This window comes from Polyodon spathula, chromosome 7 (genome assembly GCF_017654505.1).
Source record: "Polyodon spathula isolate WHYD16114869_AA chromosome 7, ASM1765450v1, whole genome shotgun sequence".
Lineage (NCBI taxonomy): Eukaryota > Metazoa > Chordata > Actinopteri > Acipenseriformes > Polyodontidae > Polyodon > Polyodon spathula.
This window is the reverse complement of record NC_054540.1, coordinates 17,968,611-17,988,321: the sequence shown is the minus strand read 5'-3', so window position 1 is coordinate 17,988,321 and position 19,711 is coordinate 17,968,611. Positions and strand designations below refer to the sequence as shown.

General features: G+C 37.1%; 1 protein-coding gene across 2 annotated transcripts; it reads right to left on the bottom strand.

Annotated features, from left to right (window-relative positions):
• Positions 1-742: 742 nt before the first annotated feature.
• Positions 743-13,164, bottom strand: LOC121318284 (ubiquitin carboxyl-terminal hydrolase 44-like). 2 transcript variants are annotated; one of them, XR_005950589.1, is made up of 7 exons: positions 13,098-13,164; positions 8,036-9,536; positions 5,118-5,316; positions 4,208-4,316; positions 3,589-3,794; positions 2,767-2,949; positions 745-2,169 (listed from the first exon to the last, which is right to left on the bottom strand). XR_005950589.1 is itself a non-coding variant. In XM_041254793.1 (6 exons), the coding sequence occupies exons 2-6, from the start codon at positions 9,473-9,475 to the stop codon at positions 2,825-2,827; spliced, it is 2,079 nt and encodes a 692-aa protein (XP_041110727.1). In that variant the 5' UTR covers positions 9,476-9,536; positions 13,098-13,164; the 3' UTR covers positions 743-2,824. The 2 variants fall into 2 exon arrangements, 1 of the variants encoding a protein (XP_041110727.1); XM_041254793.1 differs by having other exon boundaries at positions 743-2,949.
• Between the last annotated feature and the right edge of the window lie 6,547 nt (positions 13,165-19,711).

Genomic DNA, 19,711 nt, shown 5'->3' with positions numbered 1-19,711 from the left:
GCTTGGCAGTAGGTATGGTGTTTTCTTTGTGAGCCTCACCAGACTTTCTCCAAACTAACAATGCCACTTGTAGCCAATTCACTTTGAATATCTTTGGCAGTCAATCTCACAATTTCTTTACTTGTTCTTGGTGAAAGAACCTTCCAGATCAAAGGAGCATTGTGACAGTACCATGAGTCTTGTGCTTCTTGATAATAGACACAATAGTTAAAATTGGAATAGTGAAATGCTTGGAAAACTTTTTGTATCCTCCAGCTTTATGACAATAAATGTTCTGCCTAAGGTCTTGAGGTTCTGCATTATCATACTGAAATTTCTAGCACCTTGTAGACAATACTATCATAGCATGAAAGGGTATGAAGACTTGAATTGGCATTTCTGGAGTTTTGCAAAAAAAAATTGCCAAAAGAATTGTATTTCTTTCTTGTAACTTTTTCCCCCTCATCCACAAAAGCAAAACTTTAGGGGTTCATAGCACCTATCATATTTTTTTATTCATGTTTGCTTACTTAATAAATATACTAAGCAAGTGTATGCATGAAGTAAATAAACTGCATATTACATGCAGGTCACACTTAAAAGTATTTTAAAAATAACAATTGCCTAGGTACAAGAAGGCTATACAGTAATCATGGAACACAAATGTCTGGTATTAAATTAAGCAGAATAAAATGAGCCAGAATGCAAAGAACTTGTTTTTATTATTTTTATTTTTTGTAAAAACGTTCTCAGTTTGAGGTAAAGTTATCTAAAATTGAGGTAACAATTTGCATAGTATTACTTCCAAAGATTTACATCAGAAAAAAAACAAACAAAACAATATACTACAGGACACTGAATTTTTACAAACATCTTAAAAACAAAACAAAAAATATTGCCAATAATTGCCAATTTTAAATATGACTAGAAACATATAAACCATAATGTGATGTTTTGGTATTCCGAACTAGAAACCTATAAATTGCAAAACATGGACATATTGTCAATAGTATTCTGACATAGTGTTTTGAATTAAAATGATCTAATTTTAGTTAAGGCTACCCCAAGGCTGAATGCAAGGTTGCAATACAGATTTCAGATCAATATAGATAAAAATCACAATATATAAAAATCGCTTAAAATTTCTAGGTGAAGACAATTTGATTCTGAGCTTTATTTCCGAAAACTGCTGTTTTGCAATGAACAAGCTTCTTTGATGAGAGTAAAAACAAAAAATAAATCCTGGAGGGTCAAACACCAATCTGAATACCTGGCAAGCCCTGTGGATTTGTGCACTGCAATCTCCTAGACAGATCAGTACACCACGTTCCCTGAAGAGCATATCAAAGACAGCAAAACAAACAAGAATTTACATCTACAAATCTACACGTACATCAAGCCACTTGCATTATTAAACTAACTACCTCTTAGAACTGTTTTTATGTTGCATTACCAAGAGCTTTGGTTACCAAAATAAATAAAAAATAATAAAGGAAATACCTTGTGTTTCAAAAATGATTACACCTATGAAGATTGAGATGCTAAAGCACTTATGTAGATATTTTGCATCCCCCCTTCCAAGACACTCCTCATTTATATTGGGATATCAAGTTTTCCTAACACAACCCTCAATTATTATTTTTGTATTGCACAGCAAGAAATGCATGCAATTCCTTTGTTTGGAGCATTGTGTATTCCTGCAGTACATTGAAACAAAAACAGTTTTGGCTTCATGGGAAAAGCTGCTTAAGTATACCACAGGTTTTAGAACAACCCTTTACTACCCAGGGTATGTTCACATCCCCATCTAATGCCTATTTTCTTAATGTCAAATATATTGGACATTAAGCAGCAAAGGGATCAAATTACTTAAAATATTTCAGACCTGTTCTGAGAAAACAGCCAAAGTATAGGGACAGAGTAATTATAGGTGTTATCCAGCCTGTAATAACTTTCACTTGTATGTGTTCAATGTATTAATTACACAGAAAACATTACACTCTCTAAAACACTCTACACAGGTAACTATGTAGGAGTTTGGCATGAGCCTGACTGCTGGCACATTATCAGTTTTACAACACATTTTATAAAAGCCATTTGAAACCCAGGACTAGTTGCAGGACTTCTTTAGATTTTGATTGTGTACTGAATAAGTCGTGTGTCCGCCCCCCATCCCAGGTAGGGAAATTTCTGTAATAAAAAAAAAAAATCTTCCCTGATTGTTAACTAATATTAACAAATATTCCGGGAACATTCAACAGGAAGTCCACAAGTAACAGATTGTTCAGTTGAAAGGCAAGTATCTAGATATGTATTTATTCTCAGAACAGTATTATAAAATGAATACTTTCTGAAAGATCATAGCAAAACAGACTACAGAATTTCCTCATGGCAGTTCAACTCGTTTAAAATGCCTGAACAGTTGCCACATACATGCAGTTGTTATTTTTACCAATTTAAATCAATTACCGCCATATATACACTATTCTTAACAAAATGCAGTTTACAAACATTGTATTACAAAACGTTATAAACAAAATGTACATTAATTCACAAAAGGAGGAACCTTAAACTAGTGTTGTATTCGATATTTAGTATCACTACTTCATATTCACAAAGAAAAGTCTAAACAGTGTACAAAGACTAAATGAGCCTGATTTTCCCTGTGGGCTAACTGCCCATCCAATCCATTTCCTATGGAGTGGGCAGTTTGCTCACAGTTTGCACACAGAGGAAAATACAGCCCAGTGTCTTTGGATGTGCTGATGTTTTCAAGTGAAGGGTTACCCTTTTCAATGCCATGCTGGTGTTCAGCTGCTGGAAGATTGCTCTGGTGAGGCATTGTTTAAAGAGATGGTCCTTTCTCCTGAGAAACACGCTGGGTATAAAAGAGTATGTAGGCCTGTGCCTTACACACTTCCTCCACAGTGCAGATGTTTAACTTGGAATCATTACAATGCACCCAAAACCCTGTGGGAAAAGCACAATTTTATTATTTTATTTACTTATTTATTTGGAAGGCTTTTGAATCTCAGGTCGAATCAATTTATTGCAAGGTCATTAATCCTATAATTCAGGATAAATTAAAAATAAATAAAAAGTACTTAATTCTCTCATTACATTGGTACAGGATATCAATGTCTATAAAGTACTCCTTTTTTTTTACCTCTAGCATGTAGCTCAGCTTGTTTAATAGATTAAAAAGCAGGCAAACAGTCTGTTTGTTTTAATTCCAGGTATATAAATTCCCTATTTACACAGGATTCATAAGGACATTCAAGTGTTCAAGGAACAGCCCGGAGACAGTTTGAGATACATTCTGTGATGCATGTAAAAGTCTATAACTGTTAACAGATAGAGTGGTATTTTAATGCAAAAAAAAGCAGTTTCATTGAAGACACATTTACTTTATGGTAATGGTTAGTGCTGTAATGGTTTTCTACTGAAAGCAAATTACAATTTGGCAGTGCAATGAAGCTATGAAAACAAAATAGCACCTGTTTTTTTCCAGCTGAAATGTATTTCTGCCTGCTTCATCTATATGCTTTTAAAAGAAGAAAAAACAACAAACAAATGATTGCACTTCAAACAGTAATAATTCTTGCCTACCTCCTTCTGTATTATAGCAATATGAAGTGTAGTGTCCTGAGCCAAATCCCTTTCCATGATGCATCACCACAGCAGACAAGTCATATATGAAACAGTCTGGTCTGAGGGTCCCTGTGGAATCCCTACAGCAGTAGGGCTCCATGTTCAGTATCTGATCAAAGCTGACATGGACTCCAATTTTCTCACGATGATTGCGACCGGACCACCTGAATGACATAAATTGTGAATAGGGTGAACTTTAAAGCACTCAATGAGACCACTACAAGTATCCATCACCACAACTAACACTGTACAAAGCTACAATCAAAACAATGAATGAAGCAATTTTCTTATGATTTTCTCAAAGATGATTAAGCATTACTACAACTTCTTGATAGACTACTGTAGAGGCCTGGCATAGTCACTCAGCAGATATCCTTGCATGACACCTACAATCTTCATACTGGCACAGAACAAACCATGGGAAACACAGGGAAGCAGTAAAAATAAAAATGCATGAATGGGCTTCAATATTTTGTTTTTATTTTTGTCATATTTAAATCTGAGAAACATTTAAAACCTGTATTTAATCATCATTGCAAACATTTAAAAAAAAACCAGAGACCTTAGCAGGTGTTACCTAAAACGTTTAAGGTGCAGTCTCAAGACCTGAGGCAGTTTGTGGACCACAAGCTGTTTCTGAGCTTCCGTCAGGATGACTGGTTTAGAAGAAAATCTCCTGCGCTTACCTTAAAAACACAAGGGGAGAAAAAGGAAAGTTACCATGTCTTACCACATGATAACCGTAATCATGTCTTACTGTTAATGATTAGCTCGGTATCCTGTTCTTGACAATACATTGATGTGAATACAGGCAACATTAAAAGGTGTAGTGTTTTCTTCAGGTATACAATATTCCTAATGCCGGTCTACTAAACTCTATGTTTATTTAAAATAAATAAAAATAAATAAACTGGATCTGCATGATATGAGGGAAAAACAGACCCACATACCATTAGTCAAAGTCCACATTATTTATCAGACAGTGCTGTGCGAGTAAAGACTTAGAACAATATGTAATCTGAAAGAAATAATGGCAGTAACACAATCTGAACTGAAAGACGCATAAGGTTCTGTTGCTATTATACTAAAGAACAAGCTTAATTGAAATACCTTCTAAATACCAAATTAAACTATGTGGAAACTAAAGCTTCACAAAGCTTTAACTCAGGGGTTATTTAAAGTCTGTTTTGATTAGATAAATACAATTTAAATAGTGTGCCTTCCGCCCTTTGTAACAGACACACACACACAACTGGGAATTTATTAGATGGTGTGAGTTGGTGGGGGGGGGGTATTTATACATTCCCCGTACAACTATGAAAACAGTTATTTGTGCATATTATTTATGTATTCATCATCAGAATACATATTAGCTACTGGACTGGAGTATTAGTTCTAGGTTTATTACTCTAGATTTACAAACCAGTAACTTTGAATCTGCACCCAGTGGGTATATGTGATATTGCATACATACTGCCTTTACTCACTGTTGCACTGATCACATGCATATATCTTCCCTTCCAAGGCTTCTGTCTCTGTGAACTTTGCTAGCATTTCAGTCAGCAGGCAGGGATACTGCGAGGCAGTTTCTTTTCCGTAGCAGTGGTACCTTTCAGGGAATTCCAGTGACAAGTCCCAGAATGGCTCTATGGTATTGGACTTATTGTCACAGGCAAGGCAGGTAACCTGTCAAAGGAGAACAGAATAAATTTAGTGCATTTCTTAAATGGTTGGCATTCACTTTACCTCAGAATACCCTACAGAAGAGTTACCAGTATTCTTCTAGTCTCTCCTGTTTCATCCAGGATTGACAGAGGAGTGGTTTCCTTTGATCTTTGTTACACATACATGTGGTCTATTTTAATATACAAACAGCGACAAATATAAATACCAGCCCATTTTTAAATCTATTCTATATTGTAGTAGTTCTGCTATTAGTTGACCCATACAACTACACTTCCTTAAAAGCCACCCAATGTGTACCACAACTGGTCAGAAACACTTGTTTTCTTTTTGTGAAACTATGTGGTGTTGCATGCCATTTTCATCCCTACTGCATTGATCTGCTGCATAATGGGATAATCTAATAACATAACTAGTGAAAAGACACAGCACCTATTTGTACAAAACAATTTGGAGTGGCATATTTCCATGAAAAAAACACCACCACACATTTCCATTTACTCTGGAGAAATAGTACCCTGTAATGTAGCTTCAACATCAATTTTTGTGGGTCAACAAGCAGTGACAACTATTTAACTGTTTTTGTAAATAATTGCTTTGCAATGTCAAAGCAGCAAATGCTTCTGTAAACTGTCAATAAATCAAACTGACATGCAAACAGCTCTATAAAAGTATGTTCTTTTATGCAGAGTAACAGGAAATCCAGCTAGGCTTCGTTACTTATCACATTCAAAGTCCCTTGTCCCTTCTATTATACATCTGCTGTTTTGTTAAACCCAGTTTCGTTCTGTGGGGTTTGTTCTGTTGGTACCACTAGCGCTGCAAACGCCAAGAAGCCCTTGAATGTACTGTAGATTGTTGCAATAAAGGTATTAGGCAATTCCCCAATAATAAAAAGATAATTGTAACTGAAACCCAATTTCCCCTTAGGTAATCTTATGCACAGTATTAAAGTGTTAAATACAGTAGCTTACCATTCTGACATAAAAGCGTAAAGGCCAAGAATAATAATGTTAATAATTTACTGTATTTTTTTTTCTGGCCTACAGGATCACATGTCACAGACACATGTCTACTGATTACATGTCACAGACACCTGTTGATACCATATTCAGCAGGTAGGTTTTAAATTTTTTTGTAAGCAATAAAACAAAAATAATGTCATCCTTTCCTGAGTTGGGTCATCACATTTGTTGTGCCTAAAAAACAAAGTAGAGGAGAGGCCTTACTTGGACTGGTGCAGAGCAATGTAGCTACAGTAAGGGGTTGTATATCACGACAACTGTTGACTGCTGTCTTGCCAACGTATTAATTTACATCCTTAAATTTAGCACATTTAGAAGATCTGCAGCACAAAAAATAATCACTCTGCAAAAATAATTATTAGGAAGATAATTTGGGAAAATACTGTGGCAAACCCTTAGTTTATATTTTCCAAATGGGCACAGAGCCCTCACATAAAAATAAAAAAAAACTTATAAACTGCAGATGTTTCCAGTACATCATAATAACTTGAAAATAAAAAGCAACAGAGAAGCAACCACAGAAAACAGATGTTTATTCAATCCTTTCTAAACATAACAGCTTCTAAACTTTAATGAAAAAAAAATGTGTACAACACAAAAAAGGAAACCCTTTTCACATAGAAAGAGTATATTCAACTGATTAAAGAAATGTGCTCTGTCAAAATGTTTTAATCTCTTGAAAAGTAATGCCATATAAACTAACAGCTGGAAATACTGGTTAGAAGTTTCTTCCTGTTTTTTTTTTGGAAAACATTTAATTGTATTTAACTCATGATCTCACAGACATTAGAAAAAAAGAAACGTAAATGTAATACTTTAGTAACCTTAAAAACAAAAATAAATTTAGGCTACTGCTATGCTATGCTCTCCCTAGGTACTGAATCCCTCCATGTTAATCTGTGGTTTTGCAGAGTCAGGCTGGGTTTCATTCAATTAAACTGCAGCATCCTGTAAGCTGAATGAATGCATCCCATGGGGGCTAAACCCAAGATAAAGCCCATAAAGAGGTGAGGGTGGGGATATACAAATCAGCTCCAAAGCTTCTACTTCTCTAGAAAACAGTGGGTTACAAATGTATCTGTTTCAATGCAGGTTTTGGACCACCTACTCTCCAATAATTTCTCCTTTATTTCAATTATTTTTTCAAAGAGTGAGTGGGGTGAGAGTAAAGAAGCGTTACAATGCATTTGCACAAGGCAGAAACCGTTTTGATACATATAATTTATAAGTCAAAGAAGAAATGTGTTTTTACCTGGATAGCCCAAATGTGGGTCTTGCTATTACACATATTTTACTGTCACAAAATTCCATAGCTGCAATGGAATTCTAACCTAGGAGATCTACTACCAGCTGTTTTTTCAAAAACAATATCACTACTTTCTGGCCATTATCTGTATCCATCTCCAGTATTCAACTCATAAAACTAAAAATATACATTTGTTGCCAAATGTAACACAGTAATGACAATCATAATTGAATACTGAAAAGGGAAATGCGATCAAGTATAAAATGAAAAGAATAATTCATTTGTGAGCAATAAGAAAAGGGTTTATCAATATGTATATAGATCCCAAAGATTAATTTGATGTTGGCAAAAAAGTTACCATACTGAGCTGCCAGTAATTTTTATTTAAAAAAATGTACCTCTATTTATGCACCAGGTATCGTTAAGAAATATTTAAATCTAAAGAACCTACCTGACTGAGAAGCTGCCCGTGAAATATAGTGTTGACTACATTCAGGACCTGTTTGATAAGCTTCCTCTGGGAGGCAGGCATGTGGGCAGGCTGTATAGTGCCTGTGGTCTCCAGTTCCCGCTGCACTTTATCCAAGAGCTCACAGAGGAACTCCTGAGCATCCTGTTGGGCATAGCCCCTAAAGGCTGGGATAAGCCTCCATACCGAGTGCAGCATGGCGAAGGGGGACACCAGAGCCCACTTCCCCGACCACATCACCTGGAAAAGGGTGTGCAGCTCGTGGCACAAGGAAATGTGTTTGGAGCTGGGCTCCTTGGGCTGGATAAGCTCCATGCTCCTCGTACGTGAGGCTCCCCCGCTCAGGCCCGCTGATAAGTTCCTCCTCTTTAAGATGGGGGATGAGGGTTTGTGAGCACTGCCATTGGCGGCGCTGGCAAGCAGCTCCAGGGCTTGGTTGAGGTCAAGCTGCAGGAAGCACTCGCGGAAGATGTGCAGGTGGCTCAGCACTTGCAGGATAGAGTTCATATAGCAGGTGTTGCCCAAATTGCGCAGGCCTGTCACACCAGGGGTTACTGTGGGCCTCCGTTTGATGGGAGAGTCTCCAGACTTTAACTTGCCTGTTTTGAGCGAGGTGGATGTGGTTGTTTTTTTCCCCCCTGTGCATATCTTCCTTTGCTTATGAATTGTTGTTGTTACTTTTCTTCTTGCTGCTTGTTGCTGTGGCGGCACTGGTATTCTGCTAAACGTCTTGGGCAAAACTGCCTGCACATTCGTTGTGGGGTTGCTTGTTTGGCTCTGCTCCTGCAGGCGGTAGCTCTTCCTCGGAGGGGTGCTTTCCAGCTCCTCCTTCAGCCGACGCTTCAGCTCCTGCCTCCTCTCCCGGGTCTTTGTCCTCCTTATCTCTGCCTCTTCCCTGAGCCTCTCCTCCTCTGTCCGCCGCTTGCCTCCTTCCGTCAGCTCGAACCAAGAGCGGAAGACACGGCCCATTAGGGAGCGTCTCCGGTGCCAGAGCGCTGTGAACATGCGGTCCTCATCCCACAGCAGCTCCTGCACACTGCCTGCAGAGATGTCTTCACTGGCCATGGAGCGCAGTGTTCGGCCGCTACGAGTGGTGCACTCATAGTTCTGGCTCTTGATGGCACTTAGCGTGCTGCGCAGCAACTTGAGGTCCCCTGTGGCATTGTCGTTCAGTACATAGTCGTCACACAAGTAGCAGAAAACGTACAGTTCATTCACCTCTAAAGCCACGGGGTGTTTCTTTTCCTGAAAGTGCTTGATTGCATGTTCCTCAATGTAGCGTCCACAGGCCACGTGTGAGCAGCTAAGGCAGGCCCACACCGACTCTGTGGTGTTACAGTCTACACAGTGCCACTTCTGCGGGTTCAGAATCGAGTGGTCCTGGGCAAGTCTTAGCCGTCCAACATGTTTACATTTATCCATATCTGTTTCAGATCTCTGCTCTCAATAAGGCGAGTTGCAGCTCACCCCGATGCATCGTAACCTAAATTAGAGAAAAAACACCTATTATTTTCCTTACTTTTTTCCCTTTTTATTTATTCTGTATGCATGCCTCTTTCTCCAATCTGTTTTATGAATTCCTTTAAGCTTACATTTTTACAAAAACTATTGTTTCACATAGGGGCACCACTAAGATTTATAGCAGGAATTCACTACTTCACAGTAATATGTCCAATTTATGTGGCTGTATTTCCAGAAGAGTTTCTATATTGTAACAAGCTTACAGCTGTATTTCTAGTTAATGTGTACTGTAGTTACACACATGCACAGATTTTTGTTCTTAAATTCATAAACCTTAACATTTTCAGAGTGAGAAACTGTGACTTAATCTAATAATATTTTGCTCTTAGCAATTTAACCTTCAAAGGAACACCTGGGGTGTTTACACACCCCTTGCATTATTTTTTGTAATTAATACCGTCAACAAGGTGTTGAAGCAAGCCACAGATTTTGCCATTTTTTATAACAAGTGCTGCTACTATTCCAAGTTACTGATTTTGTGGCTTTATTACACGGCCAATGTGCCACCTAGCAGAAATAAATACCGGATTCTGCCGAATCAACATTAAAGTCAAATTTTCACCATTAACTTTAGTTTTTTTAATAACTATGCGCAAATAATGCCTGAGGGGAAAAACTGCCTAGAAGTAGTTGCTCTGTGCATTTAATGGTTCAGGGTTAAGGTTATCTTCGGTTCAGATAACGAAGACGTGGAGTTTGGTGGTTTCAGATTAGATGATACAAACTCTGCAGTCTGACTGAATATGCTTTCCTATTACTCTACAATCTACATTTTGAATATTTGTATTCATTTATTTTTATTTTAGACACTGCAAGAGGTTGTAACTCAGGCACCATTATTGAACATTTTGTTATAGTGCTACTTTGGATGTTAATTTATTATTTTGTGTTGTGTTTTCCCCCACACTTGCCACTGCAATTTCTTACATGCAGAAATTATGTAAAGCCTTTTATTTTAGTGGACTGGAAATTTCACGTGTTTATATATTTTTTTACATGAGGCAACTTATTTGAAAGTTTTTCACCCATAATTGTGTTTTTTCATCATCATCATCAGTTTTAAAGCTTAATGTTTGTTTTGTGAAAAGATTTTAAAGATTTTAAATGACAAAACAAAGTGGATATACTGCAACAGCTTTGAATTGTATTTCACCAGTCATTCACCAGATTTTCTTTCAAGATGTGTATGTACAGAGGGAAATCTAACAATAGTCATGTGACAGTTGACTGCCATATGGGAGCTATAAAAGAGTGAGCACGTGTTTTACCGTTTCTTGTTTTTGTTTTGTTTTTTTTAAGTGAATAAGTATGGTGCCAAGTATCAAACAGCGAAATCATACAAAATGTGCCGAGAATTATTTAAAGAAAAATATCCTGTTGAGGAATATGGGGAGCCACCATCAAAGTCAGCTATTCATAAGTTCGTGCAGAAATGAAGGGACACCGGTTCTGTCCAAAACCTAAAAAAGGTGAGCACTTCAACCTTGCTAACTGAGAACTGCATAGTCCATGTGTCACTGAGGCAGGTCTCTGCACAATGTGACGGGCCTCATATCATGTTAGTGCCACAAAACAGCTTAAGTTAAAAGCTTACAAAGTCAGGGTCGTTCAGAAGCTTCTAAGTTTCTACCTTCATTTTTCTAATTTCTTATTGGTTAAACTTTTAAATAAAACACCTTGTATGTTAATTGCATGTCTTGATTCTTTAGCATGACTGTGTGCTGTGCTCTACCTTTGAATTTTAAGCATGCTTAATTGAAAATGCAATCTATCTACCTAATATAAAAAATACTCCCTCTGCAATAATGCCTGTAATCCCTCCCATCACCACACTTTTGCCTTAACGCCACATGGTCATTGACTCTGCAGAATCCGTTAAATAAATAAATACACATTTTCAGCTGGTTTGAAGAGACCATCTTGTTTTGCACAATTAAGCTAATCACTGAAGCTTCCAGCTTTGTTAACAACTGTGGGGGGAGCTTGGGTTTTTCTCTTAAGGTCTGTACGAAAAAGAATGAACGAATGGCTTTTGTTTGTTGATGCTGCTGCCACGCACAAATTCTATGACAAAAAAAACAGCGATGAATGGCTTTCAGAGCACTTACAACAGAAGCATGAAGCCTAAAGTCTCAATTTAACTTTGGATCTAACACAAGGAACTGTTTAAAACTTTTTTCCTCCTTCAGCATTTGTAGCCTACTCTTCATCTCGTCACAGTGTATGTGCAGACATTTTGCCAGTGCAGTAGAAAGCATGATTTATGATTGCATTTCCAAAGTGAAAAAAAAAAAAAAAAAAACTTTACCTATTCTTAGATCTTTGTGGGCTTCTTTCCCTACTACAAAAGCACAGAACACTGCACATTTTAAAAGTTCTGAAAGAGATCCTACCAAATGTCCTTCATTGTTATGTTGTTACAAACGTTTGAATTGCATAAGCTGTCCCTCCCTATTCAAAGCAAGGGCACTGCACATGCCTAACATGAACTAAAAAGGTAACATAATAAATTATTGCAACAAACAGATTTTCACTAAATCACTGATTTTTTTAAACTGTTCATTATGAGCCACAACTAGCACTAATATATATTAGTGCTAGTTGTGGATCACAAAGGTTTGTTGCTGTACAAACTAGCCTATTTATTATCATTTTTAAAGTAATTAATACAAACATTCTAATTAGGAACTACTTCCACCCACATGATGTAGAGTTAAATACGGCATAAAATAAAAATAGCGCTTAATTAAACATGGATTAGCACAGAGGTGACAGGCTCACCGTAACACAGTGCATTAATCAGACCAGTCACTACACCGCGTACTGAGAACACATTGTCTGTGTTGTGGCAAGATGCCCTAACTCAGAACTCCCAAAACACTTAACTGCAGAGTACAGAGAAAACGAAACGCTTGCATCGGAAACCATATTACAAAATTAAAAAACATAATTTGTATATAATACCAGTAATACTTAAAGCTGCACGCCGTTTTAACTTGACACAACGGAATAGTAAACAACTGGTATATTACTCAAGATAAAACTGGACTTCTACACTGCCGCAACGGACACATGAAGTGACCCCGTCAGCTATAAATTCCCACGGGCTTCTTTACTGTGTTTATTATATTACTATAGCGATCAGGTCAGGAGGATTCCAGGATATGAAAACCCACACGGGTGACTAAGTTTTGCTCCTTTACAAGATCAGTACATGTATTAGTTATAAGTTATATATTTACTCTACAGACACTGCAGAATATGGACAATACGAAAAGTTCTAACGGCAACAATAACACAACGACCCTCCAGAGTCTCTGCCCGCCTGGAGATGCTGTGGTGGAGATTATAAACAGCACTGACTCCACAGCGTGTCTCCTCACAAGGGTTAAAGCTAAATGCATGTTCGGTCACACTATAGAGAACCCTTCATTGGTTACACGGGTTTAAGTCGTTCGGTGTGGCACTCTCTTTATTTGTTTTATGTGTTCTGTATTTTAATGAATATACAACGCTAACGTACCTACGACACTGCACTCACTTCGACGCCATCTTGTCTGCTCACAGTGTCTGTCGCGTGGAGCACTCAGCGTCCTCCCATGACGTCACTGGTCTCCTCCCACATAGTGGATGGGGTTGTATTGTAGCGGGTGATTTGCCTTTTTTTTGGTCTCCAAACGGTATTGTGCTTATTAATTTGGCAGTATAGCCGTTCAATGCTTTTGCTGTGTATTCCAGTAACTGAAAGATAAGACTATTGCTATCTGAATTGATTTGTCTACCAGCTTCTTTTTTTTATGGGAGCCTGTCCTTTTTTGTAACATACATTCGTTACCTTTTTTGATATTTGCAATCATGTGGCTCTTTTTGCAGTTACTTCAATACTGTCTTTAATGTAGTCTGTTAAGTATTTTTTTTTTTTTACCTGAACCCAGGAGCAGCTCTCCAGCTTAGTTGTCAGACATGTGTATTGCTAGTTCATCTAGAACAGCTATGTGCATCGAGAGCAACGCCGACAGCAGACGTTTACAAGACTGCTGCTGCTTGCAATGTTACAGACACCTTTCTGATCTATGAAAGATAATTTGGCACCTAGCACTCTAGAGCTGCTCACGGGGCTCAGATAGGTCAAAATAACATTAAATAGACTGACTAGAAAATCCAATAAAACACAGCATTTAAGTAATTGAAAGAATTGGGTATTTTAAAATATGAATTGCCATTGTGCTGGTATTGCCCTTCATTTGGTCAGGGGAAACACACTTTTTTAATGTATGATGTATTGACATTTTATACTGCTCTAGTTTGACATAAACAGCTTAAGTCTACAATAAAGTGACTCAATTGTGTTGATAGGAAACATGCAAGATGTATTTGTATTTTTATTTGAGTTATTAGCCAAGGTGTGGTAGGATTTTGTCGCTGTAACCAGTAGAGGGCGTTTAATTCCTTTGAAGCACTTCAGCTGGTTTTATTATACATTGCTGAGTGTATTCCCAGTTGACGTTTCAAAACTGAATGTCTGAGGGATTTCTAAAACGCCAATGAACAAACACTGCCGTGATCAATAGTACTGTTAAAAATACTATTCATACCACTTTTGAACTGTTGTTTTTGTTGTTGGCCTATGCATTTCTTTCATATATGTTTTATATTTAGATTTAGTGTAGAACCAGCACAATTAGTGAAGTACATTCACAGAAAACCTAAAAAGAACACCTTAACCCTAATACTACTTTACTTGGAATCTCGGAAATCCAAATGAGAAAGTGTGTCCCACAGTCGGAAGGACGTGGAGCCTTAAGCTTCCGGTGTCCTTGCAGGGTAATGAGCTTGCGGTGCTGCCAAGCCAAATGTTACCTGAGCCATGCGCATCCCTTTATCTACTGTATTACACCATAGAAACACAATAATTACACATATGGTTGTGCCGTTACAAATCAACACATTACACAATGAAAAACGTTGGCAGTTGCTGGCGTCTTTTGTAATGACACTGTGTGTTGAACACGCTGTATTTACACATATGCAAGTGCACTGCACTGTAATTACATAGCAGTTGGAGACTATGTAAAGTAGCTACCCAGATACCTTACAAAGAAACATGTCATGTCAAGGCAGAAGCACCTACAAATTCTCCCAGATAACCATCATAACTTCTCTGGTTATACATACAAAATGAAATGTGACATACCTACAGCAGACAATTAAACACAGACAGATATGCAGCTTCCATATACCCCCAAATACAGACTGGCAGCCTCTATACACCATCATCACTTTATAATACACACAATAACGTGTTCTAAAGAAGTTCCTTAACAGGTTTCATCACAATTGGAAACACCTGTCTGTCTCTCTGTATATCTAACTTACATGTTTACATGTGTAAACAGCTGGTGTGGTTATGTTGATCTACTTGTTCATGTTATATTTGTGTTTGCATGGCAGAGGATGCCAGTGACAAGCTTGTTCATGTTAGTATGGTTTGATGTTTACTTTTAATATGCAGTATAAATTTTTACCGTAAGGGGGCAGTATGTGATAGTAAGACAGTTCTATCGTATTCAATGTGATGGTAACATTTGTGCTTTGGTATTGTACTCCCACAGGTTTGCTGTGGCAATTGCAATACTATCAGTTCTAAAGACCAGCATACACTTGGCTATCCTTGCAATAACAAGATAGCCTAATAAAACAAATAGCACAGTGCTAGGGTATAACCAAATTCATGGTATGGCATGTACCTGGTTCAACCCAAATGAAGCAAAAAAATAAAACAACACAAACAAAAACCAAGCCTGTACTTGCATATTGTGGCAGGGCATACCTCCAAACAGACCTTTAAACAGGAAGCTTCTAGAGTCCTCGGAAAGAACATTGATATCAATCTGATTTTCAAGAGCGCTCTTATTACTCCCAGATCACTAATTGTCCAGCAACGCTTCTCTTTTAATCACAATTATATTAAGACTGGGGCAAACGCTTCTTCCTTAGTAAAATGCTATGCAAACCATTTACTTACTGTTTGGCCCAATACACCTTTTCATGTACCTCTAATACTGTACTATAAAATCCATTGACAGGGGGATGGTTTTTAACACTTTCTACATAAAAGAATGCAAGAACTTCTTCCAGTTCTGTTGTCAATTCAATGCTTGTCTTCTTTCTATTCCTTAAGGATATTATCTTCAGGTATTGCTCATCCTTGTTAGACAGCTTTTTGGGTCTTCCAGTCCTGGGTTTGTCAATTACAGATGATGTTTCTCTATACTTGCTGATTATACTTTGAACACCACACCTTGAAAATTGAGTGATGCGAGCTATTTCACTTTACTTCTTTATTCAAGTCAAGGTTGTTATAATGGTATAAAACACTGCATTCATACCTGGGTTCTTTACGTTAAAAGAAATCATACTCTTTATCTTTGAAATAATAAATAAATAAATATATACCTGAAGACAAGTTCTATAGGCAAATCAAGCTGTCCGGCATAAAATGAAAACACTATATGGTTATAAAATAGATCTAATAAAAATGCTTTTGGTATATAACTTTTCCAAATGCATTCTCTCACACATACACACAGTATACATGACATAGTAAAATGTAGGTACAATGTTGTGATTCCCAGTTGTATCAGGTCAGCAAAGTAATATCCAATAATGTTACACAAAACCAACCACTTTAGCCCGAAGATAAAGCTTGTAGGTGCATATATAATGAGATTGTTGGTAGTACAAACGACTGGAAAATTTCAAGTCATGGGTCCTGAGGCAGCTTTCTTGTTTTATCTTTGCTGACACCAAAGCAGAACAGTTTGCAGCTGCTTGTTTAAAACACTTCAAACGAAGGAAGACCAAGCAGACAACGATGCAAAGAAGATTACACAAGCTTCTTCAGGTGTTCTCAATCGATTGTATCTATTCAGAGTTTAGAAGGCACAGCACTTGCTTCAAATGCTACCTGCTTTATCTCAGACTATATAGTCTAGATCCATTTCATGAACATTAAACTGTATTTTATTTATGAAACCAGAAAAAAAAAACATGTAAAAGGGACGATAATATCAAAAGGAGCCATCTGGCTGAACTATATAATTTGTGAAGCAATTACTTGATTTTCAGCTTTTAAATTCACTAGCATTTGGCAATTTTGAGTAGCTGACATGGTCAGATTTAATAAGGGGTTGACCTTTTTGTCCTTCTTCTTGTTTGTTTTATTTAGTAATTTATTAATCTCTAAATAGCAGCACCCATAAAGGCAGGACATTAAAAAGGGTCACAAAGCCTCAACAAATTATTTTCATTGTTGTGACGGTATTGTTTGTTTCACTCGAAAAAATGGCTTAACAGTGAGCAAGTTGCTTGCTCGGTTCTAATGGCAGAGTGTTTGTTGCAGTGAGTTCTGGTCTGTGATTGGCTACTTTCTATCTACTTTGTAGGCTAAAGAAGGTCAAGGTCAAAAGCTGCCAGAGAGCCCTGAGCTGAGAGTGGAATGTTCAGTAATTGTTAAAACACTAATAGGAATACAGTGTCTGTGCTTGTCATATCCCCTGCAGGAAGAAATGAACAGACCAACGTTGCTTAAAGGTGCAGTACAGCATTCTTTCTTCCTCACTGACTCTATGCTTGCTTCCAAAAGTTAAGAGTAGCTTGCCCTTTTCAATACTAAAACAAAAATATGAACTCACTGGCTTTTAATTGTCAGTAATGCATACGCGTTGGCAAGGTTTTTGTCCCAAACACATTTGAAAGCACTGGAAAAAGTCTGGTTTTAGAATGTTTTAAAATTTTTTTAAATTTCATGCCTATGGATGCTGATAAACAATGAATATTGAGGCAGTCTCTGCAAATATAGGGATTACAGTAGCTTTGAATATGCTATCTCTGATGGTTTAATATGTTCATGTGCATTCATTTATAATAGCAATTCTAACTGCAACAAACTGCCACCTGTGGCCAAATGTATCCATCATAAACATTGTATTGTTTGGATAAATAATAGGAAAAAAAAGGTTTTAAATTCAGAAGTTGCAGTGCATGCAATGGTGTAAAGAAATCCTGTAGCCCTCAATTGAAGAATCACCCTTTTGCGTGTTACTCTTGTGAGTACTTCCTAAAGTTCAGCCACAGTTCATATTTAGTCTGAGCAAGACCGATACTCGGTACTGTAAACATGACATGACTTTAAGTATTGACTTTGAAAATGGTAGACCGGAGCCAAATATCAGGCATTTGACAGATGCCTTTTCCATTGCCTGTGACTACTAGACATTCCCTAGCAATCCTTACTGATATCAGAACATATTAGAGGCTGGGAAAACTCAATCTTACACTTACTGTATTTTCCTCCCTTCACTCTTTAGGTTCAAACAGAGGCACTCTTGCTATTCCACTGTTTTGATTAGTACAAGGTCCACTGCAGAGACACTCTAGTGATGCTAGACAAGCTGTTCAGGACAAACCCAAAACAAAAAAATATTTGTTTTCCCTACAGAAGTTACAGTAAACTGTACAGTCATAACAAGCAAATGTTTTTAAAAAATGATCCGATTTTTTTTTTCTCCTCCTAAAAATTGTTTAAAAAATCTTGCATGTCCCTGAAAAAAATGCATTTTTTTTAATTTTTAAACTTAAACAGTCAAGCTCAACAATACTGAGCTGTTACCATACAGTCTTTACATTGATAAAGGGTTACAAAACCTTTTACTCAGGTGTACATAATAAAAAGAGCAGATAAAGTTGTGGTTTGTATGGCGCTGTGGGCCTTGTGTTCCCTGTGACTGCTGTGAATTGCAGAAGTAAGTATAAATAATTGTATACGTTTACAAAAATATTCACTCAGGTATGGCTTACATATTTTACATCTAGTGCTATACATATAATAATATAACGCTTAATTGAACGAATGAAACATTTCAATTTAAATGTAATTGTATTGAAAAAAAAAAAACTCCCAGGTGATTTCCTTGATACCTTAGAATTTGATCAAATTGAACTGTACTATACTCAGCACTCTTATTTCACCTCTGCAAGCTACAGTCACCAATATTAAAAAGTCTTCTGCCAATTTCTAAACAAAAACCTCACTGTGCTTATTATTTGATTTTACTTATTGAGTGTTCCTAAGTGCAAGATAACACAAAGAAATAAAACATATTTCAGACAAGGTGCATAGGTAAAGTCATACCACGTCTCTGAGAACGGGTCAAACTGCTCAACGCAGGCATTGTGAACGCAAAGTGAAAAGCAATAAAAACAGAGGAATGTGAGGCTGTTACTTCATTAATGATAGACGATGGGATTCCATGAAAGCAAGTTTTTTTCTGTGTGTACATTGAAAAGATATGAAGGTTAATATAAAATAAAAATTAATTTGAATTCTTTTTTTTTTAAGGAGAATATCGTTTTGCGTTTAATGTTACCATGGCTCCTATTTAAAAAATGCATTATCCCTTTGTTATAAATTGATATTTAAAAAATAAAACATTAAAAATCATATTCATCAAAAGTAGTTATGTGTTTCTATGAGACTAATTATTCCATAGATCCTGTATACAACTGGTGTAAACAGCAACACATTTACATACCAGTTTATGCCTGACTCAGCCTGGAAATAATTCAAGTACAGTATGCTGAAATAAATCTGCTTTTTGATTTACACAAAAATTCAATAAATCTGTCTGTAACAGCCCAGTGACTGCACCACAGATGCAGTTGATTTTGTGTTGTGGGCTGAAGTCCACTAGGGGCCAGGGAATAGTCAATTGCCCTGCTGTACCAAGCTTCTGTAGTTTACTGGTACTTAAGCACCTTGTGTTCAAACTCGCTCCAGTGGTCTATCATCTCTCACACTGTGTAATCTACAGCAAAACTACAGTTGCAGCGCCTGGGTTTTAAATGTTTGCATATCCTTGATTAAGAACCAGAATCGGTGTGATAAATCACAGTATTCTCAAGGGGGATCAGTAATGTTAATGAAGCTATTTTAAAGCAATTGGTTAAATCGCCTTGCAGCTTGTGTTATGCAAAAAAAGTGAAAGCATAACCTCGACCATTCTTTACTGTTATGTTCAGTGAGAATATACAGCTGGGTTGTGATTTCGCTACAATTACTGCGCTCATAAAGTTTGC